Source organism: Pteronotus mesoamericanus, unplaced genomic scaffold, assembly GCF_021234165.1.
Source record: "Pteronotus mesoamericanus isolate MK-2021 breed Mesoamerican mustached bat unplaced genomic scaffold, CSHL_Meso_final contig_78, whole genome shotgun sequence".
Classification (NCBI taxonomy): domain Eukaryota; kingdom Metazoa; phylum Chordata; class Mammalia; order Chiroptera; family Mormoopidae; genus Pteronotus; species Pteronotus mesoamericanus.
In genome coordinates this window covers 6,275,521-6,301,429 of record NW_026555258.1, presented here as the reverse complement: position 1 = coordinate 6,301,429, position 25,909 = coordinate 6,275,521, and the positions used below count along the sequence as shown (strand labels likewise).

Genomic DNA, 25,909 nt, shown 5'->3' with positions numbered 1-25,909 from the left:
CGCCGTCGGAGGAGGAGGAGCAGGGCACTGCGGCTGGCCCGGGATCGGGCGCCAGAGCGGCAGCGGCTTCGGCAGCAGCGGCGGCCCGGGCCAATGCAGCGGGACGCACCGCCCCGAGCCCCAGCTCCGGCGCCCCGACTTCCCGCGCCCCCGATCGGGGTCGCCGCCAGCAGTGGCGGCGGCGGAGGCGGGGGCAGCGGTGGCGGCGGAGGCGCCTCTGCAGCTCCGGTTCCTCCTGGCCTCCCGGGAACTACAAGTCCCAGGGGGCCTGGCGGCGGGCGGCGGACGGAAGAGGCGGGGTCAGCGCCGCGAGGCCGGAAGTGGCCGTGGAGGCGGAAGTGGCGCGGCCGCGGAGGGGCCTGGAGCACGGCGGCGGGACCCGGAGCGGGAGCGGCGGCGGCGGCTGGGGGCGGCGGTGGCGCTCTAGGGGCTGCCATGGCAAAGCAGTACGATTCAGTCGAGTGCCCCTTTTGTGATGAGGTGTCCAAATATGAGAAGCTCGCTAAGATCGGCCAAGGCACCTTTGGGTAAGGCTGGGCCCGGAGGGACCCAGCGCCCTGGGCCTGCACCCCTCAGGGCCGACGTCGAGATGCACGGGGGCGGACCGGAGGTGGTCTGGGGGCCACCTATCCCTAGACTTGTACCCTGGTCTTGCTAGGCCGCTGTGCTTCCCGCCCGGGCCTGACGGAGCTGGCTGGCGGGGAGGAGCCTGAGGCCCGTGATGGGGGACGGGGAGGGGTTGCTGAGAGGAGCTTGTGAGGGGAGCAGGTTCTCTCCCTGAGATGCCTGGGTGAGAAGGGACTTAGGGGAGGAAACAGAAGCTCGGAGAGGGACTCCAGAGAGCGGATGCGGGGGGGCTGGGTAGCCGAGTGCCCTAGGTACCAGGCCCCGCCCCGCCCTGGAGTCGCTTTTTTCCTGCCTTCCTCTTCTGGTGGGGGAGGGGTAGGCTCTGCAAAAGTGGCCTGATGAGCTTTGGGTCTCCGTCTCCGCCTGCAGGGAAGTGTTTAAGGCGAAGCATCGCTTCACTGGCCAAAAAGTGGCTCTGAAGAAAGTACTGATGGAGAACGAGAAAGAGGGGGTGAGTATTGGTCAGGTGGCAGGCAGCCGACTCCTGGGCACGTGAGTTTTCACCCTGTTACTTCTGGGACTCTCACGTTGAGAATAAATGTGTGTATAGTAGTCTGGGAATTTCCATAGTACAGAGAGTTTGACTTCTAAATTAAATCTTGTAGTTCAAATGCTTTAAAGTATTTGGGATTTTATTCTTAGGCATATGTGTTTGGGGCCAGGAGGGGGAGCTCATTGCATTGAGTGCCTAGCGTATTATGAAGTTAGGAAGTTAGGAAACCCTTTTTCCTTAGTCTTTAATTTTGTTTACTACTTAAAAAAGCACATGCAATGGCTTTAGAAGGGTGTCTAATACTCCACTGAAAAATAGCAGTACCCTCTTTCCCCTCAGCTGTGGTCCAGCTTCTAGAGACCTAATTCTTAGCACGGAAACTTTTTAATAGGCATTTTATTGTTTTTGTTACCACTCAGCAAGTTAAACAGGCATAGAGCTAAAATTTAAGAGCTGAAGAAGCTATGGAGCATTTAGTGACTAATAGCGAAGAGGTTAAGTACTACTATTTCCATTCATTGTCTCAAATCAACTCCCCGAGGGGCGCATACTGTTCACTTTACACCCATTTCCCAGATAAGGCATCTGTGATAGCTGATTTCAGAGCCCACAATTTTACTCTGTCTCCCAACCCGTGCCCCTTGGTACGTACCCCATGGCTAGTTTGTTGGTCTGTCCTGTGCTTACTCACTTCTGACCCCCTTCTCTCCTTCTCCCATACAGTTCCCCATTACAGCCTTGCGGGAAATCAAGATCCTCCAGCTTCTAAAACATGAGAATGTGGTGAACTTGATTGAGATCTGTCGAACCAAAGGTAAGTCGCTGGGATCTTATTTCCATTTTCAGATGAAGTAAGTGAGGCTTATAACTTAAGGCTTTGTTTGCAACATTGGAACTGGATACACTTAAATTGCCTCTTCTTAACCCAGACATCCCCTCTGTGACCGCCTTCTCCAGTCCTTTCATCATAGCTGGTGCTTCCCCAGGGCTGGCTGCGGCACCTGGCCCAGCGGGGGCCCTCAGGAAGCATTTTACCCTTGAAGGAATGCACGGACGGATGCCGATGTCCCTGGGTTGGAGGAGTGTAGGGACAGGTTGTGGGAAGATGAGTTGCATATGGGATTTTTGACTTTCTTCTTCTTGCTCCCCTCCCCTCCATTCTTCCCGCCTCAGCTTCCCCCTATAACCGCTGCAAAGGCAGTATATACCTGGTGTTTGACTTCTGCGAGCATGACCTTGCTGGGCTGCTGAGCAACGTGTTAGTCAAGTTCACACTGTCTGAGATCAAAAGAGTCATGCAGATGTTGCTCAACGGCCTCTACTACATCCACAGGAACAAGGTGGGGGAGGAGAGACCAAGGCTTGGTCTGGCCGTTGCTCCCACTGCTGGGTGGGTATGGCCAAAAGACCCTTGGGAATCTAACTGAGCCCTCACTCTTGCCCTTCCCACAGATCTTGCATAGGGACATGAAGGCGGCCAATGTGCTCATCACTCGAGACGGGGTCCTGAAACTGGCAGACTTTGGGCTGGCTCGGGCCTTCAGTTTGGCCAAGAACAGCCAGCCCAACCGCTATACCAACCGGGTGGTGACGCTCTGGTATCGGCCCCCGGAGCTGTTGCTTGGTGAGGACCCCTGAGTGGGCAGACGGGGGTGGGCTAGGCATTTAACCTGGCTTCAGCCCCCCGCCCCGCTGCCAGGGCTTCTTGAGCCGCCAGCCCCAGGGCATTGCGTCTCAGGAGGCCCTCGGGCTCAAGGGGCCCCCCTGGTGCGCTCTTCTTCCCAGGGGAGCGGGACTACGGCCCCCCCATTGACCTCTGGGGTGCTGGGTGCATCATGGCGGAGATGTGGACCCGCAGCCCTATCATGCAGGGCAACACGGAGCAGCACCAGCTTGCCCTCATCAGCCAGCTCTGTGGCTCCATCACCCCCGAGGTGCGTGGCCAGGCTGCCTGGGCCCCTGGTTCCTGCAGGATGCAGAGATCCAGAAGTCTCCCTGGCAGGGGAGGAGTGGGGAGTGGAACAGAAGGCGAGCTCCTCTCTGGAGAGGTGGCTGGTGGAGGGACAGGGCCTGCTCTGGGGAGCCACACAGGCCGTCCCGGCTCCATCACCAGCTCTGGCCTTGGGAAAGGCATTTGAACTTCTCACCTCAGAGTTCCTCTTCTGTGAGACGGCTGTCTGGGTCAGCTGTGGCGCGCACACTCCAGGCGGCTTGTGTAAAAAGCGCCTGGCATTAGGGGTGCCAGATACGTGGTCACTGCTGCTTTCACCTTGGAGGGGTTGAGTTCGCCCTCCAGGGGTGGTCTGGGAGCATCTGAATGGAGATGGTTTAGTTCATTCAGGCACTTGACCGAGGGACAAGCTGTTCATCTCCTGACCTAACTTCCTTCTGTCTCCATGCCCCCGCCCCAGGTGTGGCCAAACGTGGACAAGTACGAGCTCTTTGAGAAACTGGACCTAGTCAAGGGCCAGAAGCGGAAGGTGAAGGACAGGCTGAAGGCCTACGTGCGTGACCCCTACGCCCTGGACCTCATTGACAAATTGCTGGTGCTGGATCCCGCGCAGCGCATTGACAGCGACGACGCCCTCAACCATGACTTCTTCTGGTCTGACCCCATGCCCTCGGACCTCAAGGGCATGCTGTCCACCCACCTGACGTCCATGTTCGAGTACCTGGCGCCGCCACGCAAGAAGGGCAGCCAGATCGCCCAGCCTTCCACCAACCAGAGCCGCAATCCCACCACTACCAACCAGACGGAGTTCGAGCGCGTCTTCTGAGGGCCGGCCGTGGCTGCTTCCTGTTAGGGCCCGATGTGCTTTCCTTCTGCGGTGTAACTCACCCCGTGGAGAGGATGGGGCGTTTGAGTGTGTTCTCTAGTGCAGATTTTCTGTAATCCCCCCTGGGCGTGGGGAATGCCAGCTGAATGGACTGGAGCAAAGCGTTGGCGGAGAGTCCAGGAGGGCCCTGGCGCCGCCTCCCCTGGGTCCCTGGCCTGCCGGCGTACGACCGAGGGTGCCGTGTACCTTAGCACAGGAACAGGCCAAGGGGAGCAGTGCACCCCACCAGTGACTTTGTACGTTCCCGGTGTGATGGGAGGAGGGGCCAGGTCCCTCGCCTGTCCCCGGTTTTTCTCTTGGGATGAGAAACTTGTGTTGGGGGGCAGCCAGCCAGGGACGCGGGCTGCTCTTGGCCTGACCCCGAGAAGCACCGGGGCCAGCAAAAACTTGGTTTCTTCGGTAGGAGAATTTTATCATGTTTCTTTTACTCAGTTGTGTAGAGACGTTTTTGGACAGTTGACCCAGTTACAATTAAAGTTGGCTCCTTTTCTCTGTTTTTCAGCAAGTGGCTATATGCTTTGTCCTGTGCTCAAGGCTCCCGGCTCTTACCCAGCAGCCAGCTGCTCGGGCTTTCCTGTTGAAACTTGATTTGTTACATCTTGACTCTTCTTTGTCCTAGTTCGTGTCCCAATGTAATTGTACAGAAATTCTCTTTTTTTTTTTTCCTGTCCGGTACCTTCCAGAACACTTGGCCATCTTGCTCCCCAAAGGGCAGGAACCACGGAGCTCTCTTGCTCCTCTCCACTCTGTCAGAGGAAGAGGGAAGACAGATGAGAAAAGGGTCACGGTTCCCTGGTGAGGGAACAGTTCCCGGGACCTGCGTCCGCAGGGAGGCCCAGCCGGGCCCAGTCTTGCGTGGCCGATGGACAGGCGTGTTCGCATTTGGAGCCTGCAAAAGGCTATTGGTGGAATGACGACAAGGACACCTGTAGCTCACAGGGTCCCTCCAGGCTCTTGGGGGAGGCAAGAGGAAGTGACCAGAGAGCTGAAGGATCTGTATGGGCTGAGGGGATGGCAGGGGCTTGGATTAAGGTGGTGAGGGGGCAAGAGGACAGAAGTCAATATGAAGGCTGGGTCTCAAGTTGGGGACAGGCACATTTGAGGTAAATTCTACATCTTGTCACAGACGCAGGCCTCTCAAAGGGGGCCCAGGAAGAAAGCTTGGCAAAACGCTTCACCGGGACTGTGAAAATGGGCCCAGGTCACAGCTTCACACCAGTGGAAGTAAGAAGTCTCTGGACCATGGATTAGTTTTTTGGGGGCTGCTGTAACAAATCACCACCATCATGGCGGCTTTCAAATCGCATCTGTTCTGTTGGACTTGGAGGCTAACAGCTCAAAACCTAGATGTGGGCAGGGTTGGTTTCTTTCAGAGGCTCTGAGGGAGTCTGTTCGCTGCCTCTCTCGGCTTCTGGTGGCTGCCCACAATCCTTGGTGTTCTCGGCTTATAGACGTGTCACTGTTCTGTTTCCTCGTGGTGACTCAATGAGGACACTGGTCCTCAGATTTAGGATTAACCATGACCCAGTGTGACCTCATCTTAACCAACTAAAGGCCTTTTCAAAGGTCTCATTCTGAGCTTCCGGGTAGAAGTGAATTTTGGGAGGATGCTCTTCAGCTCAGAACAACTAGTAGTCAAAAAAATCTCCAAAAACAGCGAGATGTCCTATGACAAAAAGTTGCTAGGTTTTTAAATGACAGATAATTGTTTTGGTTTAATTGTCCAAGGTACTTTTTTTTTTTTTCTCTCCCTCTAAAGGATAAAGTGTTTTTATAAGAGGCTCATATTCTTGGACCTAGGAATTCCCCTATGAATTTTTTAGGAGCAATTGTATAGTCTGTTATCTCCCTGGAAGAGGGGAGAAGGGAGACGTGGCCCACTCAGGCATGCCAATGTTTAGATGTTGTCTTGGAATCTGGGCAACAGATGATGTAAGATGAGGAGGGGGAGGCCCTGGCTGGTGTGACTCAGTGGATTGAGCACCAACTTGTGAACCAAAAGGTCACTAGCTTGATTCCCATTCAGAGCATATGCCTGGGTTGCGGGCCAGGTCCCCAGCTGGGAGCGTGTAAGAGGCAACAGATCGGTGTATCTGTCACACTGATGTTTCGTTTCTTCTCTTCCTCCCTCCCTTCCCCTCTCTCTAAGAAGTAAGTAAATAAAATCGTTTTTTAAAAAAAAAATAAGTGACCAGAGGGAGAGTAGGTTCCAGAAACTAAGGGACAGAATATTTTGGGAGGAGGGGATGATCATTTAAATGAATTCTGCTGATGGGTCCAAAATACAGGAGGGCTGCCATTGGATTTGCCCACGTGGAGTCCGTGGTGACCCTGGCAAGAGCCATTGAGCTGAGTGCTTCCTTCGAAACCCTGCGGGGGGCAGCAGGATCGCGGGAGAAGAGGAGGAAGGGAACTGAGGACTGAGCAGGAGCTTCTCCCATGACGGAGGATTAAGAACAAGCTGGTCTCATACAGTCTCAGACAATAGCCGTGACTTAACAGAATGACCCAGTAGAGAAGGTGCATGTTGGTTCTTGTCCCATAGACAGAAGGGGCACATGACTGAGTGTACAGTGGCCACCCTGGGGCCTGTAACCTCAAAGGCTGTGCCCCTAACACGTTCTCTGCCACCTCCGCCCAGTGTGTGCATCCTGTCCAGGGCAGCCCCACGTGTGCAAAAGTGTAAACCTTCACCAGCATAAATAAGAGCAGTGCTTCAGCCTCAGTGGACGTCCCACCCCCACGCAAGCGGTGTGTGGCGCACCTCTAACAAGGCAACACCTGCACTGCTGGTCAGGGCCCTGGGGTGGAACGCTGGGCCGTGAGGGAGGATGTAGGGATATATGCCCTGTGCCAGAAAGACGTTCCAAAGGCAGCAGGTGGAAAACATACTGCTTGAGCTCGTATTATAAGAAAAATGGGAGGAATCACTAAAACTACCCATGGTTATTTGGGGTGGTTCTATCCATGCGTCGGTGTTTTCTCATTTTCTGAATTCGTATGTTTATTCATGCAATTAAACCATATTTCAAAACAACCAAAGAAGGCCCTAAACACTGGAGCTTCTGGCTCCAGGCTCCCCCTACACCCCACCTCCCCATGGGACCCCCCAGAAGGAAGGTCAGGAGTAGGGGCAGGGCAGGGCAGGTCTGTCTGTCAGCTTCAGCCCCCAACCCTGGTGTGAGGGGCTTCATCCAGGTGGGTGGAGGTAGGTGTGTGTCCCAGAACAAAAGCTCCCAGGGCCTGCAGGGCCATTACCCCAGGGCACTTAGAGTAGCATCTGAGTGAGCCAGCAAGAGGTGTGCAAACAGGAACATCACTGCCAGCTTGTTTGGACTGGCCTCTGGGCCCTCAGTGTCACCCTGCAGGCAGGGAATGGACCTGTTCTGGCTTCTTTCCGACCAATGATTTGGTGCAACACAGCCTCTCCCCCCAGCAAGCACATACTCCCTAGGTCGGGAGTGCCACTGAATCCTGTCCCCTTCCTCTTGGATCCCAGCCAGGCCACACCAGGACAAGCAGGCTCCAGCAGTAACAGAGGCCTGCTGAAGCCAGCCCCAAGGGCTGCAAGCCTCCCACGTGCCTCTCCCTCAGTGCCCTGCCTGCCAGCTCACCTTGAACTGCCACCGAGTTGTTATTTAACTCATGGAAATGCTGCACTCTGGAACCCTCAGGGAGGACAAGAGGTCCCTGGGCAGATCCCAAGAGGAGAGCAGGGACCCAAGAGCTTCCCCCTGCACGCCCGGGGAGGCCCTGGGCTTCTGGGTGGAAAGGAGGCGGGGTTTCAGGTATCCCCTCAGCTCCCTGGCCCGCCTCCGGCCCAGCTGAAGGCCAAGCAGAGCGACCTTGGCTTGACAGAGGTCACCTGTGATCACTTTCTGTCTGTCCCGGTGGGGAGCATGAAGTTCAGGGATGAAAGGTGCCAAGTCCCTGGCTACCTTCTGGCCAGTCGCTGAGAAGCTGTGGCGGGAAGCAGCCATGGAGCAGCTGAGCGCTTCCGGGGGGCCTTTCTCAGCTAAACCTGCCTCCTTCCAGGTAGGAGAACACACTGACCTTGGGCAGGCGGCCTGCCTCTCTAAGCCTTAGTTTCTTTTGGACGAATGGGTATAAATATCCCTCAGGGGTCCAAGACGGTCCACAGCGATAGTCCCACACTTGGGAACCACAAGGAAAAACCTTGTTATTGATAAACCTTGTGCTAAAGGCCTGGGGCGACCAAGGACCCCTGTTGACCTCACAGCTCCGCCTTGAACTCCAAAGGCTCCACAGCAGCCCCCACCCAGTGAGGTGGTGGCGGGGCTCTGGAGGGGTGGCCTCTAGAGCAGAACTGGGTGAAGGGCAGGCGTGGCTGGTGAGAGAGGCCACATCTGGGGTCCCCCTGTGTGCCAGCCCTGTTAACATGATCTGCAGGCTGGATTTGGCCTGACAGAACTCTCAGGACTGCTCCGTGAAGGACTGTTAGTCTCATTTTAATAATGATAATAACAACAGCAATAAAGGCAACATTAACCGAGTTCTCACTACTTGCTTGGCCCTGTGCCCATTGTCACAATCTGTCCGTCACAGATCTGAAACCATTACTGTCTGTGTTTTATAGATCCAGTAGGTGTAGTTAAGAGCCGTTAAGGCCTCAGCGCTTTAAAGATCTCAAACTCTGGCACTTGGGTGGAGCCTGGGCTCTGGGCTCAGCACCCTCTCGCTCGGCCTCATCCAGCCCTCGGCCCCATCCAGCCCTTGGCCCTGCTTCACAGATGAAGCCGCAGGGCTCAGCACAGCCAGGAGGCTCCCCAGGGTCCGCAGCAGAAGCCTCCTAGTCTGACTCAGGCGGAGACTGGTGGGAGCTGGGGATGGGAACCCTGGGCTTGGCTACAAGGGAACGAGCGTGGAGATCTAGGATCATGTCCGCTAGACACTAGACAAGGCATGTCACCTCACCAAGCCTCTGGTTCCTCCTCTGTGGAATGGGGACCACAAGAAGGTGCCTCCCTCCCTTCCCGTGCCTTCGGAGGCTGCGCTCAGGGCCAGGAATGCACAGGCAGCAGCCCCTCAGCCAGCGTTGCCTGGGGCTGTGCCCCAGGCCGGGCCATGCCTCCCCTCCAGACACAACTTTCTGCCCAGCAGGAGAGGCGAGGTGGCTCCTCTGAGTTCACTTAGGGCCCCATGCTTAAGAGACCAGGGCCCGGGAGAGACCAAGTCAATTGCCCGGGGTCACGTGGGGTGGGTCCCTCACCAGGGGAGAAAGGATTGAGGGCAGCCCCCAGGGAGCGGGGGGTGGGGTGGGGCTCCTCACCAGCAGTCGGGCTTCCCTGTGAAGTTAGAGCCAGCTCAAGGCCAGAGCTTTGTTGACCAGATGACCAGGTCACCTCACGGGGCACAGAGCAAGTGGAGCAGGGTCCACGGGTGGCCTGAGGGTGGAGTCCGGGGCCCCTGAATGACTAAGTCGCTTCCCCCGTTAGGCCTTTGTGGCCTCCCCTGAGAAATGGGTCCCAGAACAGAAGGTCCCTCTCAGGGTGGGTGAAGATCCGGTGAGACAGGTGCATGTAAATGTCTCTGCACAGTGAAAATGCCTGGAAAGAACCCACATCAACTATCATGTAAGAAAATCCAAGTTACAAATGAAAAAAATTAGCCAGAGGTTCCCCAGCTCGATCAGAGAGGCAGAATCAGTAGCCCCGGAAACCAAACAGAACTGGGACTGAGCTGAGTCTTTTTAGCTGGTCACCTTCTCAGGTGACTCCTCTCCTTGGGCCCTCAGTTTCCTCACCTGTAAAAATAGGCTCAGCACAGTGCCTGGCAAGGAGAAGCCTCGATAAACCTTACTCCTGGGAAGCAGGTGCCACATACAACGGTGGTCACAGAGGCAGGGATAACAAATGGAAAAAGAAACCCTCCTGTACATTGTTTCCTCTGAGAAGCAGTAAGACAGCTAATCTCAGGTTTGGGTAGAGAAGGCTTTCACCAGCTCAAAGCGGGGGAGGCAGGCCTGAGCCAGCCCTGCTGTGGCCTGGCTGCCACAGGGCCCCGTACCACGTGCCTGATGCCCTCCAGGGCCCCTCTTGGCTGTGACGGGTACCCCAGGAACTGCTGAGGAACCACGCCTGGTCCCAGGTCAGTTCTGGCCCTTTGCTGGGCCTCCGTGGCCTGAACCGCTGAACAAGAGAGTGGGCAAAGCCCTGGCCAGTGTGGCTCAGTTGCTTAAGCATCATCCTGCAAAGCAAAAGGTTACCAGTTCAATTCCCATTCAGGGCACATGCCTGGATTGGGGTTTGGTCCCCGGTCAAGGAGGCAAACAGAAGGCAACCAGTCGATGCTTCTCTCTTGTGTTGATGATCCTGCCCCTCTCTCTCCTTCCCTTCCCCTCTCTCAAAAAAAAAAAAAAAAAAAAAAAAAAAAAAAGGCTGGTCAAGACAAGGTCTGAGGTACAAGTACCCAGTGTGGTAGGAATCGTTTGTTCTTCTTTCTAATTATGCATGTTCCCAGAGGAAATTTTGATAAAATACATACAAGCAAAAGGAGAACAAAAGTTGCCTCTTAGCCTGGCCACCTGGAGCTACTCACAGGTACCATTTATAGAATAACTTCCAGGCTCCTTCTAAATTATAGTTATTTGAATAAAAATAGGATCCCACCGTCCACACGGTCTCACCGCCGGGTTTGTTCCCTTAATAGCCTTCTTATATTGCAATTCATAACACTCTTTTAAAAAATATCTCTTCGGAAATGCTAATGCAAGCACATGGTTCAAAATTCAAAAAATGTACAACGGCGGACAGTGAAAAGAGGGAAGAGCAGGAATGTGACATTTGAGCAGAAACCTGGAATGACTGGGAGTCAGTCATGTGGACTCAGGTAAAGAATGTTGCAGGCTGAGTAAACTGCCAGTGCAAAGGCTCTGAGGCTTTGTTCCGCATTCGCTCCGTGTGACCTCTGGCTGGCGGAGTAACCTCTCTGTGCCTCAGTTTCCCTTGAAGGCTAACTGAGTGCCTTCAATGCTGCGTGCTCACTGGCTGTGGGCTTTTGTGAAGGTGGGCGTGAGGGGGGTCTCTCTGAGGATCCGAGGGGAGGCCAGCAGGGCTGGGGCTGATGATGAGCAAAGTGGGGATCCAAAGTTTGGATTTCATCCTAAGTACGGTGGGAACGCATCCGCTGGAGGGTTTTAAGCAGAAGAGAGACGAGATCAGATTTTCTTTAAAAAATATGGGAGCCGCTGTAGGGTTGAGAGGAGCAGCAGCAAAGAGGCTGGAAAGTAGAGCGACACCAGCGGCCCAGAGCGCAGGGCTGCCCGGAGGGAAGGCCGCGGGGTTGAGTGGGCAGGCCTGTGATGGTGGGGGCGGGGGCGAGGCTGGACGGGAACCCAGGGTGAGGCTGTTTTAGACGTGGCCAGCTGGGTGGATGGTGGAGCTGTTTCCGAGCTGGCACGGCCTGGACACGAGCAGAGTTTGGGGTGGCAAGGGAACACGGGTTGCAGATCTGACCAGTTTAGGTGCCATCAGATGCTCATGGGCCATCGGTCACCAAAAAGAGACATTTGAAAGTCAGGTGTTATCCCAGATCTGAGACAGCAGAACCTTGGAGAAAGGTGTGAGCCCCAGACCCTCCAATGGGAAGATGTTGGAGAAGGTCCTGCCAGCAAGGAAGGAGGAGAAGCCGGAGGGAGGGGGCGGGGAGCCCAGAGAACAAAGGGTATCAGGGAGGGGGCTGTCATCAGCTGTGTCACCTGCCACCAGAGATGGAAGATGTGCGTCTCTGATCACAGCTCCAATTGTTTCCAGGGTCATTTTTACAATGGAATCACAGGGTCAAAGGGAGACCAGTTTGTCCTCGTAATAAGCTAAATCCGTGAACACGTTAGCAGCCAGCATCAGGGTTAGGGTTGGGAGAGGCTGGCCCACCGATGATACGAATTTTGCCTAAGGCAAGTTTTCTTCCTGCAGTTACAGGAAAGCGTTTCCTTGTAGGTCACTGTATGTAAATAGATCTTCGGAGTTGGAGGAGTCCTTAAGGACATCAGAGTGTCAGAGCCCCGGAGTGGCCATGCCACAGCTGCCTTCCCTTCTCAATGCCAGACTTCTGCACAAACCTGCCAGTGAGCTTGAAGCTCCTCCGGTCTCCACAGGGCCCTGGGTGGAGGCAAGGGGCAGCCGGACCGACCGAGTCCTGGCCCTCCGGACTGCGGTAGCCTTTTAGAAACTTGTCCTCAATGAGACACTCCACCCCTTGCCCAAAGACAGCCCCAGAAATTACGGGCTTGTCAAGGGCTCATTTCGGCCCCGCTCAGTGTGACTTAGTTGGTTGACATGTGGTCTCATAGTCAGAAAGGTCGTGGGTTCGATTCCCGGTTAGAGCACAGACCCCGGTTGCAGGTGCAATCCACAGTCAGGACACATACAAGAGGGCAACCAATTGATGGTTTTCTTCCACATCGTTGTTTCTCTCCCCACCCGCCTTTAAAACAATGAAAAAAATGTCCTTGCGTGAGGATTAAAAAAGAAAAAAGAAAAAGAGCTCATTTCAGCCCTTGCCCTACTAAGGAGTTGCCCAGGGTCACACAGCACATCAGCAGCAGAAAGCCAGGGGGACAAGACAGGGGGTGGTGAGTAAGGGCAGAGTCTAGTGTCAGCAAACCAGGGTTTGAATCTTGGCTCTGCCACATACAGTCCGTGTCACCCTGGGTGAGGTGCTTAGCCTCTGGGAGCCTCCATTTCTCCACCTGCAAAATGGGGATCTTGTCCAATCCACACACTTCTCAAGAGGTAGGAAAGAGATCGCAATGCCAGGTACAAGGATCAGTGCTTAATACATCTTAGCTAAAAGCAACTCACCCAAAGGTGTTTCAAGGCAGAGGCAAATGTGAGCAAAGCTTGGAGGTGGAAGAGGAGGCCAAGGCCAATTCCTTGCCGGGGCCAGGCCTCGGTGGGCTGCGGGCTTTATTAACCCTAAAGGCGTGACGGGGCAGGAGAGGGGCAGAATCAGGCAGGTCTGAGCTCAGAAAGTCCGCAGCAGGCACAGCACCGTGCCTTTGCGGGCCTGCTGTGCGACTCCAGCCCGTCTCTGACCTTTCCTTCTCTGGGCCTCCACCTCCTCCTGCCCCTATAAGCAACGAGGGTGGTTCTGATCAGGGTTTGCAAATACGTATGATCCTCTGTAAATTTGCTCCTGTTCCCAGAACCCATTGTCCCCAGCACCCAACTCAGGGTCTGGCAGAGACAGTTTCTCATCAAATGAAGGAGCGAGTGAATGAAAGGATCAGTGACAGCCTTTCTCCTTGGGAAGGCTGGGGTTAGAGCAGGGGCCCTGGGCCCCCTTTCGCCCTCCACACACCTGCGCCTCAGCCTCCGGCAGGTGGACACTGGCTCACTTGCCAGCTTCCCTATACCCTTGTTTTCTTTCCTCTCCAAACAATGGCTTTGTTCCTATTGGTTTTTCTAGAGAGTGGAAATGCTGTCCTGGTGGTAACAGTGGTTCTCCAGGTGTGACATAAAGTTGCCTTTGATTTTGTCCTTTACACATCTCTCTGTTTTCTTCTACGAGCACCTCTGACTTTTCAAATAATGATACAAAGGAGGTCAGCAGACCATAAAGGAGATAGAGTTTTTTAAAATAAGAAAAACTGCTCTGCCTCCTCTAAATAAAATAAGCGCAACTGATAACTACTCTGAGAATCCATTTTTTCACCTACGCGATTGGCAAGGACCAAAGCTGACTAATGGTCTGTGTTGGTGAAGAAACAGCTGGCTCTAGCCAAATGGGGGCTGTGGGGCAGAAACCAGCCGCACCCCTCTGGGGGACAATGTGGCAATATGTACGAAAGTGTCAAATGCAAATCTCCTCCTCCCCAGCAGTTACACTTGGAATTCATGCATCAGATACACTCACACATGGAAGAAATAATGAGGGTAAAGAGGGTAAAAACATTGCTTGTGATGGCAAAATACTGGAAACTCTGATGTCTATCAATAGGAGACCAGCCAAACACACAGCAGTACTTCCACATCAAGGAGCACCGTGCAGCTGGAACAAATTCACTAATGGGGAGGGTCTTACGTGAGGACGCTGCTCAGAGTAAGGTCCAAGATATAACACATGTGGAAGAAGTACAACACAGACTTGCATGTATGGTCTGCCATCTGTAACTATAACAGGGAAATTTATATATATTTGTATTTGCTTGTAAATGCACAAAATTTCTCTGGAAAGATTACAAGAAACATAACTTTGCTTTTGGGGGAGGGGAATTAGAATACTGGGACCTGGAGGGCAGTTTTCATTGTTTATCTTTTTTACCTATTTGAATGATACAATGTATTATCCATCCAAAAAATACTAATTTAAAAATAAAATGAAACGTTAGGGAATATGCCCTGGCTGGTGTGGCTCAGCGGATTGAGCATCAGCCTGCGAACCAAAGGGTTGCCAGTTTGATTCCCAGTCAGGGCACGTGCCTGAATTGTGAGCCACATCCCTACTTGGGGGCATATGAGAGGCAACCACACATTGATGTTTTTCTTCCTCTCTTTCTCACTCCCTTCCCCTCTCTCTAAAAATAAATAAATAAATCTTCAAAAAAAAAAAAAAGGGTAAGGGAATGTTTTAATAAGGAAAAGAAGATACGTCTATTCTGCTCCCTCCCTCTTAAATTTTACACCTACATTTCCCAGCATTGCTGGCTATGAAAACTGTCCTTGGAGACCATGGAGTAAATGGGCCCAGGGAACAGGTGACCTGCCCAAGGCCATTGAGTGGCTTTGCCAAGGCCTTGGTCACCACTTAGAATTTCCTGTACAACTAGGAGCACACCAGGTAGGATCCCTGGAATTTTCTGTGCTGTTTCGTGCCTTCCGTGCCTGTACGTCTCTTTCTGTTTTCCACTGGAGCTGAGGTCTGCAGCTCAATGATTGCCAGGACTGTAAACCCTCCCGACTCTGGAGATGGCCTGTCACAGGTCAGCGGGGAGGGTCGACATGGACAGCTTTGCTCTGGACAAAGGGGAAGAAGTCAGCTAAGATTCAGGAACACAGGCAAGTTGGGTTTTCCACCTCACGTCAGAGGAGGGAGTCTCCCCCGGCTTGTCATTTTCCCTGGGACCTCATTCTTGGAAGAAGAGCCCAAGAGTTCTAATGTCGTGTCCCCCCCACCTAATCCCCCTTACATATGAATCAGTGGAGGCCACCAACAGTCAGTTCCGAGAAAGAAAACTTGTTGTATAGGACAGAACTGAGGAATACTATCTGTGATACCCAACATGCTTTTATGCTCAACAAGAAGGTGATAAAAGGACATTAGAAAAATGGGTCAAGGCAGTTTATTGAAATGAATGTGTGCAAAGATGTTCAAGTTCACTGCAGCCAGGAAACTGCAGAGTTATGATGACGAGGTGCACCCAGCAATCTGCGGAACACTCTGGGAAAGGGGTGCCTTCCTCACACACAGCTGGTGGGATGCAAAGGTTACAGCATGGGAGGGAGGGCATGCAAGCTCTGTGACATTTCACCGCAGGAATGAAAGCCCCAAGTACGTGCTCTCCACCCAGCAAGCCATGGAAGGTTCTGTGAATGCCCTTTGGCAGGCAGGTAGGGGCGCATTATGGTACTGCCACTGCCACTGAGTAGCAGTCTGCACCCCGGGAGGGTAGCGGGGGAAGGAGGAAGGCACAGAGGCTGGGAACAAGGACTCCAGTGCCAGAGTGCCATGAACTTGATTTTATGACGTGTGTTTGTGCCTTTATTCCTTTGCACCTCAGTTTCTTAACCTGTTAGACAAGGATGAAACAAGGATAATACTAGCACCTGTTTCATAGGCTTGTGATGATTAAACTATGCAGAAAGTGTTTAGAACAGTGTCTGGGTGCTACTTAACTGTTTGCTAAGTCAACGTCATATTATTTACTTATTTTTAGAGAGCAGAGAAGGGAGGGAGGGAGAGGGAGAAAAACATCGATCGGTTGCCTCTCACACCCCCCCGATTGGGGACCTGGCCTGCAACCCAGGCATGTGCCCTGACTGGGAATCGAACCTCTCGGTTCACGGGCCGGTGTTCAGCCCACCAAGCCACACGAGCCAAGGCTACTAAGTCAATGTCTTAGAGGTATCCTTATAAACTTATTGCTGAGTAAGAAATTAAGACACAGAAAATATCATCACCTGCGTTGACAAGGCCCTGTGGATATCTAGGAGCGCCTGTGATTTCATGGACATAGAAAACTGTGGGACACATTGTTGGTTGTCAAAGATTTCCGAAGGAGGAAGGTTGGGGTAGGGGGTAAGCAAAAGAAAACCATTGAAAGCTTCTTCATGATCACTTTTTATGCAGTTACTAAATTATATACATGTACATGTATAGAGGGAGTTTCAATGACTTAGAAAGAAACAAGAGAGTAAAGATTTCTATCTCCCACGGGGCCAGGTGGGGGCACCAGGCAGCGAGGAAGAAGAGACCAAGCCCAGCCAGCCAGTGAAGGAATCTTCCCAACACATTTATTTCAAAATCAGTCTCTGATACATGTTTACCCCAATGCCTGCAGGAAAGAGGGAGAGAGGTCCTGAAATTTTATCAGTAGCTTGAAGGATGGCCTCTCATCTGTGGGCACTTCCCTAGAGGGATATTTGCAGCCCATCCCACCCCGGTCCTTTGTAAACTTCAGCTGTAAAAAGAGAATCTCCGTACTATTGTACTTTTTCCATGTTAGTAGTTGAGGCCAAGAAAGGAATAGGAAAAGTTCTGACCACCACCCACCCTTTTCTTTTTTTAATTTTAAGATCTAACTGGCCTCATTAAATAATTCATGAATCAGGCAGCATCCCAGACAGTAAACAGAAAGGCACTCCTCCACACAGCAAATCTTCAAGCGCAAATCTGATCGTGCGATCTCTTTTAAAACCATTTTATTGTCGCCCAAATTGAATCCAAATTCCTTATCAGGCTACAGTGCACAGAGGACAGAGCTGAGGACTAACTGCTGGATCTAGCATGCAGTCACTATGGGGCAACTAGACCCCCCGGCGCAAGTCCAGTTCCCTTGGGTGCCTAGTTCTCCCTCTCTAGCCGTCTGCTTTTCACATATCTTTCCCTCCATTTTCCTGGAAACCTATTTCCCATCCCTATACCTCGCTGACTCCCCCTCATCCCCAGGCCTCCCCTATGATGTTGCTTTCTTCCAGGAAGACTTGCCAGGCTGCCCAGGCTCGGCTAGGAACCCAGCAGCGTAGGTGCCTGGTTTTTGGTCTATTGGCCTGCGATAGGGCTGTTAGATTCGCGAGGGCAGAGACCGCAGCCTTCAGTCTCCGCGTTGAGTTGTGGCAATCGGGGCCGAGTTCAGTGACCTCCACAGGTCATTTCGTCGGAATCGTAGTTGGTTCGGGGCTGTTTCTGGCCGGGAGCAGAAGCTGAGGCCTGCTGACTGGGAATGGCAATTTTGGCGGTGCAAGTTTGTGTAAGTCAGACGCGTCCCAAGGAGCTTGCCCCTCATAGATATGGGCGAAGGCGTCCGCTCCGGGGACTGCCCCTCACAAAGATGGCACCCGCGGATTCTTATTGGTGCCGGTGGATTCCTTGGGCGGTGCTCACTGGCGGAGGGCGTGTTGGGGCGGTGCACGGGAGGTAGGGGGCGTGGCGTCTGCGGCTCAGGCCTAGGGTGAGGTTGTCCGCTCCCCGACCATGCCCCGGGCGCGCAGCCACCTGCGCGCGGCTCTCTTCCTGGCAGCGGTTTCTTTGCGTGGTGCAGTGCCCAGGGTCGCTGGACGGCGAGCGTTGAGCGTAAGGCCCGCGCCGCAGGAGCCCGGCATGGAGTATCAGGTATCCAGCAGGCAGGCTGGCGGTCACGCGATGACATGTGGGCCAGACCTGAGACACACTGCATCCGGAGGCGCCAGCCGAGGAGGGCACCAAGAGCCCTGAGAATGGGAAGCTCGGGGTGGGGTTGGGGTTTGCATCCTGGAGTCCGGGATTGCGGGGAGGGACCAGGAAGTTGGGCCTGGGAGGCCGGATCTGGAAATTCTGAGGCTGAAGTGTCCCGCGTTAAAGTTGGGAGGGGCGCCCGGTGATGGGACCAAGAGGTCCAGTGGCTCAACTGGGGTCCTGGTGCTCTGTATGTAGTCTCCGGAGTCAGGAATCAGGGGCAGTGGGGCGGGGGCGGGGGCCGGGGCCGGGGCGGGGCAAGAATCCTGAAAACAGGAAACTGCCTCCTGACTCTATGCCCTGGGCCAGCAGTCAGATGGCAGGCATATCAGTATGATGGGTGGGCCCTCCAACCAACCACTGAGGTCCTGAGGGGAAGTAAGCAGCACTCCCACTCTTAGCCCCAGGGTGGACCCTCCTGAGGCTGACCTACCTGCCTTCATGGCTGGGTGACCCTGGGCGCATCCTTTCTCCCTCCCAGCCTCCTCCTATCTGGTGACTTCAGCAGCTCTATTCTGTTGTGTGTTTTTTGGGGGGAGGGGATGGCGGGGCGGGCAAGGGGAGCATGAGAAAGCCAATTTATTCTTTTTTTGGACACGTGAACACAAAATATCCCTGCAGGCCCCCCAAAAAAGTTTCTTTGGAGAATTTAAACAACCATCATCTTATCTCAACATGGGAAAACCACCCCTCTCTTAATAATTTAGAAAATATTTCAATACCTTGTATTCTAGCAGCTCGACCAGAGTGTGGAATCCTAATCCTCAGGGTTAGACATGGAAGACTCTAGGAATTCCCTGTGCTAATTCCTCCAGATCTAAGAATCACACCCTTCTGTGGTTCTGGCCCCAGCCTAGTAGGGGCCCCATATGGTGGTGGACCCCATGGGAGGGAATGAGGGCAAAGGCCCCAGGGATGCAGCCTGCGGAGCCCTAACCAGAAGCCAGGCTAATTCCATGAGTCATGTTACTTGCTTAGCCTGTTGCTCCTGGGTGGGGCTGAGCTGCCCCAGGCTCCCGTTTCTGCCAGAGCTGGAATGATGCCACTTCTCTCTCACTGGTGTCTAACCTCTAGGCTGGAGCGGCAGGGCTGGTAGAGCGGGCTGGTGCCTGGCCTGACCACTGGTGCGTGCTGGACACAACTGTCCCTGTACATGCCTACTGAGCCTTAACTTGCTCCCTGGGGGCTGTGTTTGACAGGAAGCTGTGCGCACACTCAATACCCTGCAGACCAATGCCAACTACCTGGAGCAGGCGAAGCGCCAGCGGGGTGACCCCCAGACACAGCTGGAAGCCATGAAGCTGTACTTGGCACAGAGTGGGCTGCAGGTAAAGTGGGTGGGGCCTGTGACCACCCCCCATCCCACTCCTGTTTGTCTGTGAGTCTCGTTGAGGACCTTGTCTTTCCGTCCCAGGTGGAAGACTTGGACCAGCTGAACATCATCCATGTCACTGGGACGAAGGGAAAGGTGAAGGACAGGACCCCGGGGAAGTGTATCCACTTGGTGGGGTGGGGGCGGTGGGGACTGCCCAGACAAGAACTTTGTTTCCCAGGGCTCCACCTGTGCCTTCACTGAACGCATCCTCCGGAGCTACGGCCTGAAGACAGGATTCTTTAGGTACTGAGGTGTCTAGGGATGTAGAGTCTCCTAGCTCTCGGGGGGCCGTGGAGCCAGCCAGCAGCTCATAGCCAGAGTCACCCCTCGGTGCTCAGCTGCCTCTCTCTCTGCCCATTTTTGATTCATTCAACACGCATTTAATGAGCACTCACCACAGTCGCTCAAGTCTATGGCAGTCTCTAATTTTCATAATGAAAAAAGTTGAGGAAGGGTGACAATAACGTGAATGTATCCACTGAATACAGCTATAAGAGTCACATGGCTCTTTATTAACTTAAATTCCATATACAATTTTTAGATCACGTAGGAACGTTTATCAGTTAGGACGCCTGTGCAGTAAGGAGCAAAAAAGCTGGCTTGTGCGGGCTTGAAGGGTGAGGGTGGTTTATGACACACACGCTGCCTCCTGAGTGGGCAGCGCAGGGGCCCGTCCCCTGCCAGCCTCAGTGGCTGCTTTGTCCTCAAGCCAGCTCTCCCTCTTGGTCGCATTCAGGCTTCTAGACTCACGCCCACAGATGGGCAGGGCGGGTGGGGGACAGGAAGACAATGGACCCCTCTTCCTGGGCAGTATGCGGTATGTGCCTCTCCTTAGCGGGTCACCTGTAAAGCATGGGGTTCACCTGATGGTTCATTGCTTGGGAATCAGTCCTTGGGGTTGGGGCATTTAAGACTTTGGCCTTCTTTTCTGTAATCATTTCCTTCAAGGGACCTCTAAGCATCTGAAACCAGCTCACTGAGGTCATTTCAGGCCATTGTGTTTTCCCTAACCAGTTGTTTATTCAAAACAAAGAAATAGAAAGACTCATAATACAAGAGGGTCTTTCAGGATTCAAATGTAAGCCAACAATCTCCCTGCTGAAGTAAGTTTTTGGGTAAAACCCTAGCCTTTGACTTGAGGCTGTGTAGCCTCATGGGCCAGCCCGGGGACGCACAGGAAGGCTGGGGCACAGGGGACTATCGAGGGACTCAGGAGAGGTGAGACAGGTCAGTGGCATCAGCCCTGCAAGGCCCTGGTGGCCCAGCTGAAGAGCTCAGACTCTGGAGGGCAGGGGGAAGCCACGGGAGCGTGTTCAGCAGGACGGTGACCTGATCAGATCTGTGGGGGTGTGGGGAGGGCCCGGGGGGCTTGTGCAGGGAGTCTCGATGACCTCAGGTCTCCCGGCAGCTCTCCCCACCTGGTGCAGGTACGCGAGCGGATCCGGATCAACGGGCAGCCCATTAGCCCCGAGCTCTTCACCAAGCACTTCTGGCGCCTCTATCATCGCCTGGAGGAGACCAAGGTTTCTAGGCAGGAGGGCTGGGGGGTGGGGGTGGGGGCAGGGAAGGGGGTACTGGAGTGGGCAGATGGGCCTAAGAGGAGCTACACGTCCCAGGACCCCATCTCCCCAGGCAGAGGCTGCAGGGGCCTCAGGCTCTGACATGTTCATGTCCACAGGACAGCAACAGCTGCGTCTCCATGCCCGGATACTTCCGCTTCCTCACGCTTCTGGCCTTCCATGTCTTCCTCCAAGAGAAGGTGCGTGCCCGTTCCCCAGAGCCCTGTGTCGAAGGCTGTGGGGAGGGGAATCTTAAATAGGCGGGGGACTCGCATGTGGCATCCAGGTGCCCCTGCACTTGCTGCCATGCCCTCTCTTTCTCCGCAGGTGGACCTGGCAGTGGTGGAAGTGGGTATCGGTGGGGCTTATGACTGCACTAACATCGTCAGGTGAGGGCAGCAGCTTGGGGAGAGGGATGGCGGCCACGAGCCCAGGTGGCCCAGGGCAGGGCATCATGGCGCTTTTGTCTTCTGCAGGAAGCCTGTGGTATGTGGAGTCTCCTCTCTCGGCATCGACCACACCAGCCTTCTGGGGGACACGATGGAGAAGATCGCATGGCAGAAAGGGGGCATCTTCAAGGTGACCAGGCAGCCCTAGGGAGGGGAGGCGCATGGGTAGCCTGGGCCTGGCCCTTCAGGTTCAGGGAAGTGGGCTGGGGCGGGGTCCTTCCTATCTGATTCAGGAGAGGCCTTGGGCATCATGGGCTCTGAGTTCTTGCCTCAGCTCTCTGTGTGACTAGAGTAAGTTGAACTTCATCTCCAGCCTTAGTCTTCCCATGGAGGGGTTCCATAGGGCCTGTGAGGTCCGGAGATAGAGGCGGAGGACCCTCAGCAGCCCGCCTCCCTGTCTCTGTCCCCCGCAGCGTGGCGTCCCCGCCTTCACTGTGCCGCAGGCGGACGGCCCCCTGGCAGTGCTGAAGGAGCGGGCCGAGCAGATCGCAGTGAGTCTGACCGGAAGTGCTGGGAGCTGCTTTGTGCCCTCGGGCTTCCATTTGCTTCTCTGTTCAGTGAGGGCCAGCGGCTCGTCCGGCTGGGGCATGCCTTGGTTCTAGGAGCAGGTCTTGGTGGGTCCTGGTTGGTGGGGACAGATGGAAGGGCGGATGACATCAGAAGGGCTCCCGACTCCTCGGCAGTGTCCCCTGTACCTGTGCCCACCGCTGGAAGCCCTGGAGGAAGGGGGGCCGCCGCTGGCCCTGGGCCTGGAGGGAGAGCACCAGCGGTCCAATGCCGCCCTGGCCTTGCAGCTGGCCCGCTGCTGGCTGCAGCAAAAGGACCACCAAGGTAAGTGGGCAGGCTAGGGGGCAGGGGACACAAGGAGCCTGCCCTGAGGGCTCTGAGAATACCCAGTCCCACACAGCCCTCCCTGCCTCCCAGGCATCGGGGAGCTGAAAGCGTCCAGGCCAAGCCCCCTGTGTCAGCTGCCTCTGGCGCCTGTGTTCCAGCCCACATCCCCCATGCGGCTCGGTGAGTTAGGCTCCCCTGCCCAGCCATGTCCCTCCAGATGTTTCTTTCACTTTCCTATTCCAGAGCTGGGGCAATGGATAGGGGGCCCAAGGGAAGGGACTCAAAGTCAGTACACTTCCCTGACGTTGAGTTCATGCACTTCCTGTGAGCCTCGGTCTCCTCACCTGCCACACGAGGGACTGAGCCTGGAGGCTGACAAGTGGGGGATAAAGCGCCCAGCCCGTGGTAGCTGGCGTTACAGTCACTCTTGTCATTGTCGCCATCATAAGACCATGAGGCTCTTGGGAATGGTGATATCAGGCTCCTTGCTTTCCTCCAAGCTTTCAGCACATAGTAGGTGCTTGCGACTGTTAGAGGGCCTCAGCAAATGGCTCCAGCGTGCCCGCCACATGCCAGGCCCCGCGTCAGGGCCATGACGGAGCCCAGGAGCCGGGCAGACCTTGGATTACATCCCAGCCCCAAGACTCATTGCACTGTTACCTCATCTTTCTGAGCTAAGGGCTGCCTAGAAGATTCCGCCAGATGAGGCGGCAGAAGGGCTTATCCCACTGACCAGCACCCAGTCATGGGCTCCTGGGCTGCTCAGCTCCTCAGACGGGGAGCTCAGACAGGGCACTCACACGGGGCACTGGGGGTGGGTACTGTGTGGGAGTTGAGGACCAGAGTGCAGAAAAGATGTGGGAGGGCCTCCACGGCTAGGAGCTGCCTTGTCCCCTACCCCCAGGTCTTCAGGGCACAGAGTGGCTGGGCCGGTCACAGATACTGCGGCGTGGGCCCCTCACCTGGTACCTGGACGGTGCGCACACCTCTAGCAGCGTGCAAGCCTGTGTGCGCTGGTTCAGACAGGCGCTGCACCGCCTGGAGAGGCCCAGCAGGTGAGCGCCGGTAGGAGTGGGGCTCCGGGAAGGATGGGGCCAATCGGCTGCCCACAGGGAGGAGGGAGGTTTCAGGACAGAGGGTAGGAGGTGGGAGGTGCCCTCTTACCCGCCTCCCCGCACCTCTCACAGGGGGCCTGAAGTTTGCGTCTTGCTCTTCAACTCTACTGGGGACCGGGATGCCGCCACCCTGCTGAAGCTGCTGCAGGTGAGAGGCTGGCTGCTCGTGGGGCCACAGGCAGCCCAGTCCCGCTCTGGCTCTGTGACAGTCCCCCATCCCCAGTGGTGCCTTCATCCCTGAACCTCCCTTTCCTCAATTGTAGAATGGGGCTCATTCCTGGAGTTAGAGGCTGCTCAGTAGCTGGGTGACTCTAAGCTGTACCCCCGCCCCCAAGCCTCTGTTTCCCGACCCGTGCAGTGGGCTGCCCAGACCACTAGCCAGGCAGGGCACAGCGTGGTAGATGGTGGGGGGGGCGCTGATGTGCCCGGCTGGGTTTATGCAGCATCATGCGGGGGGTGGGGAGCGCATCTCCAGAGATGGGGGTGTGTACGTGGGTTCCGGGGTGCTGTGTGGGAAGATGGCGTCGGGGTGGAGCATCTTCTCGGGACCCTGACGCCACGCCTCCCCCTCGGCCTTCTAGCCCTGCCAGTTCGACTATGCTGTTTTCTGCCCTAACCTGGCAGAGGTGTCGTCCACGGATAACGCAGGTGAGAGGGGACAGGCGTGGTTTCTTGAGGTGGGCAGGGTGTGGAGGGTCCCAAGGGGGACTGCCCCGCTGGTTACGGTGGGGGCTTCGGAACTGGAAGTCGGGGGTAAGAGCTAGATTCATTTTATTGGATAAATGTCCTTTGGTACATTTTGAATTTTGCTTGTGACTGTAATACTAAAAAGGAATTACTGGGGAAAACATTTTTCAGAATACAAGTTAAAACCGAATGATGGTTCTTGAAGTCTCTTTAGTGGGTCTCAGCCACCTTTTATATTGTAAATGAGATAGAATAGAAAATGTCTGTGTCTTGCATGAAGTAAGGGTAGTTACTGTTTTAGGAAGATTCTGTTCCAGATATTTATGTACACATACGTGAGTACTCTGTTGCCGTTGTAAAAAATTTTTTTTTTTAACTGTGGGTCCCCTTCAAAAAAATTTTAAATAATACAAAAAAAACACAGCTCTCGAGGCCCCACTTCAGCCTGTCTGGGGAGAGTCCAGGAGTCTGTTTCTGGAAATGTGTCCGTGCACCCGTGTCGCACCTTGCCCATTTTACAGATGGAGCCACTGAGGCCAGGGTGGGGAGGCGTGCCCAGCGGGAGGCGTGCCCCAGCTTTGAAGCTAAACTGCCGGGCCTTGCTTGTGACCAGCTCTGAGACGCCGGGCACACCTCGGAACCTCCCCCAGCTGCACTTTATTCATAGCATTCACTGAGGACCGACGACGCATGTAAAGGGCCTGAATTGAGCAGGTGTCCACAGCGTGCTTGCTCTTCCCCCACCCCCCTCGCTGATGTGCCCGTCCCTGTGTCCTGCAGACCAGCAGAACTTCATGGTGACCCTGGACCAGGTGCTGCTCCGCTGCCTGGAGCACCAGCGGCATTGGAGCCGCCTGCACGAGGGCCAGTCCGGCCCCGACGTCTGGAGCGCCCCGAGGCTGGAGCCTGCAGGGCTGGCACCCTGCCCGCTCCATGCCCACAGCACCAGCTCCCTGGTCTTCAGCTGCATCTCCCACGCTTTGCAGTGGATCAGCCAGGGCCGGGACCCTGTGTTTCAGACACCGAGCCCCGCCCAGGGCCTTCTCGCCCACCCCGTGGCAGACAGCGGGGCCAGGGTACTCCGAGAGGCTGCTGCCATCCACGTACTGGTCACAGGAAGCCTGCACCTGGTGGGCGGTGTCCTGAAGCTGCTGGAGCCCTCCCTGTCCGTATAGCTGCTGGCAGTGGGGTGGGGTGGGGCCATGCTGTCCCTGCATCTCCTCGGGAACTCCTGTATTAGGTGCCTTTTGTTCTGCTTTCCTGATTCTGCCCAGACTGCCCCAGGGACCTGGGCTCTGGGCAGCAGAGGAGATGGCTGGTGGGTGGGAGGCTGAGATCAGACATGCTGTCTCTGAGACTGTGGGGCCCTTAGCCTCGCCTTCCTCTCTCCTGAGGCAGCCAGGGGGCTCCCCAGTTCTCTTGTGCGGGTAGTTCTGTCTTCATCCCACCCAGACTGCTTCCTGGCAGGCCTAGGGTCCTGCCTGGTGCAGGTCCACAGATTTCTTCTTCTCAGTGGCCTTCTGGAAAAGGAAGGGTGCCTGCCTGAGGCCCCCTGGGGACAGAGTGTGGCTGGATTTAAAACAAAGTCTTAATCTAGCCCTGGCTGGTATGGCTCAGTGGATTGAGCACCAGCCTACAAACCAAAGGGTTGCCGGTTCAATTCCCAGTTAGGGCACCTGCCTGTGTTGCAGGCCAGCTCCCCAGTAGGGGGCGCATAAGAGGCAACTACACATTGATGTTTCTATACCGCTTTCCCTCCCCCTCTAAAAAATAAAATCTTTTTTTAAATTGTCTTAAAAAAAAAAAGCAAAATGTTTGATTTAACCCTTGACCTCCAGCTCCCTTTGCAGACAGTAGGGGGCTGTAGAGGTACAGGAACTGGATTGTGTAGGAGCCCAGATGTGTGGCTCGGGACCTTCTGAGCCTCAGGTGGCTTGTCTGTGAAATGAAAACTGGCCTGATGTCTGCCGACCACACACCAGGCACTGCTTTGCAGACCTGCCCATGGAGACCATGTGATTGAAAATTCTACCTGGTTTA

General features: G+C 54.9%; 2 protein-coding genes across 3 annotated transcripts; both read left to right on the top strand.

Annotated features, from left to right (window-relative positions):
• Nucleotides 1-250: 250 nt before the first annotated feature.
• CDK9 (cyclin dependent kinase 9) lies at nt 251-4,462 on the top strand. Its single transcript, XM_054584339.1, has 7 exons — nt 251-527; nt 997-1,078; nt 1,844-1,934; nt 2,294-2,460; nt 2,573-2,744; nt 2,906-3,054; nt 3,532-4,462. Exons 1-7 carry the CDS (start codon nt 436-438, stop codon nt 3,895-3,897), a joined length of 1,119 nt encoding a protein of 372 aa, XP_054440314.1. The 5' UTR covers nt 251-435; the 3' UTR covers nt 3,898-4,462.
• A 3,270-nt stretch (nt 4,463-7,732) lies between these two features.
• FPGS (folylpolyglutamate synthase) lies at nt 7,733-25,719 on the top strand. 2 transcript variants are annotated; one of them, XM_054584337.1, is made up of 15 exons: nt 7,733-7,992; nt 19,050-19,178; nt 19,265-19,318; nt 19,404-19,468; nt 20,634-20,748; nt 20,904-20,984; nt 21,112-21,173; nt 21,261-21,363; nt 21,647-21,724; nt 21,917-22,064; nt 22,158-22,247; nt 22,972-23,122; nt 23,255-23,330; nt 23,764-23,830; nt 24,650-25,715. In XM_054584337.1, the coding sequence occupies exons 1-15, from the start codon at nt 7,870-7,872 to the stop codon at nt 25,042-25,044; spliced, it is 1,737 nt and encodes a 578-aa protein (XP_054440312.1). In that variant the 5' UTR covers nt 7,733-7,869; the 3' UTR covers nt 25,045-25,715. The 2 variants fall into 2 exon arrangements, with proteins under 2 accessions (XP_054440312.1, XP_054440311.1); XM_054584336.1 differs by lacking the exon at nt 7,733-7,992 and adding an exon at nt 17,558-17,748 and having other exon boundaries at nt 24,650-25,719.
• Nucleotides 25,720-25,909: the final 190 nt, after the last annotated feature.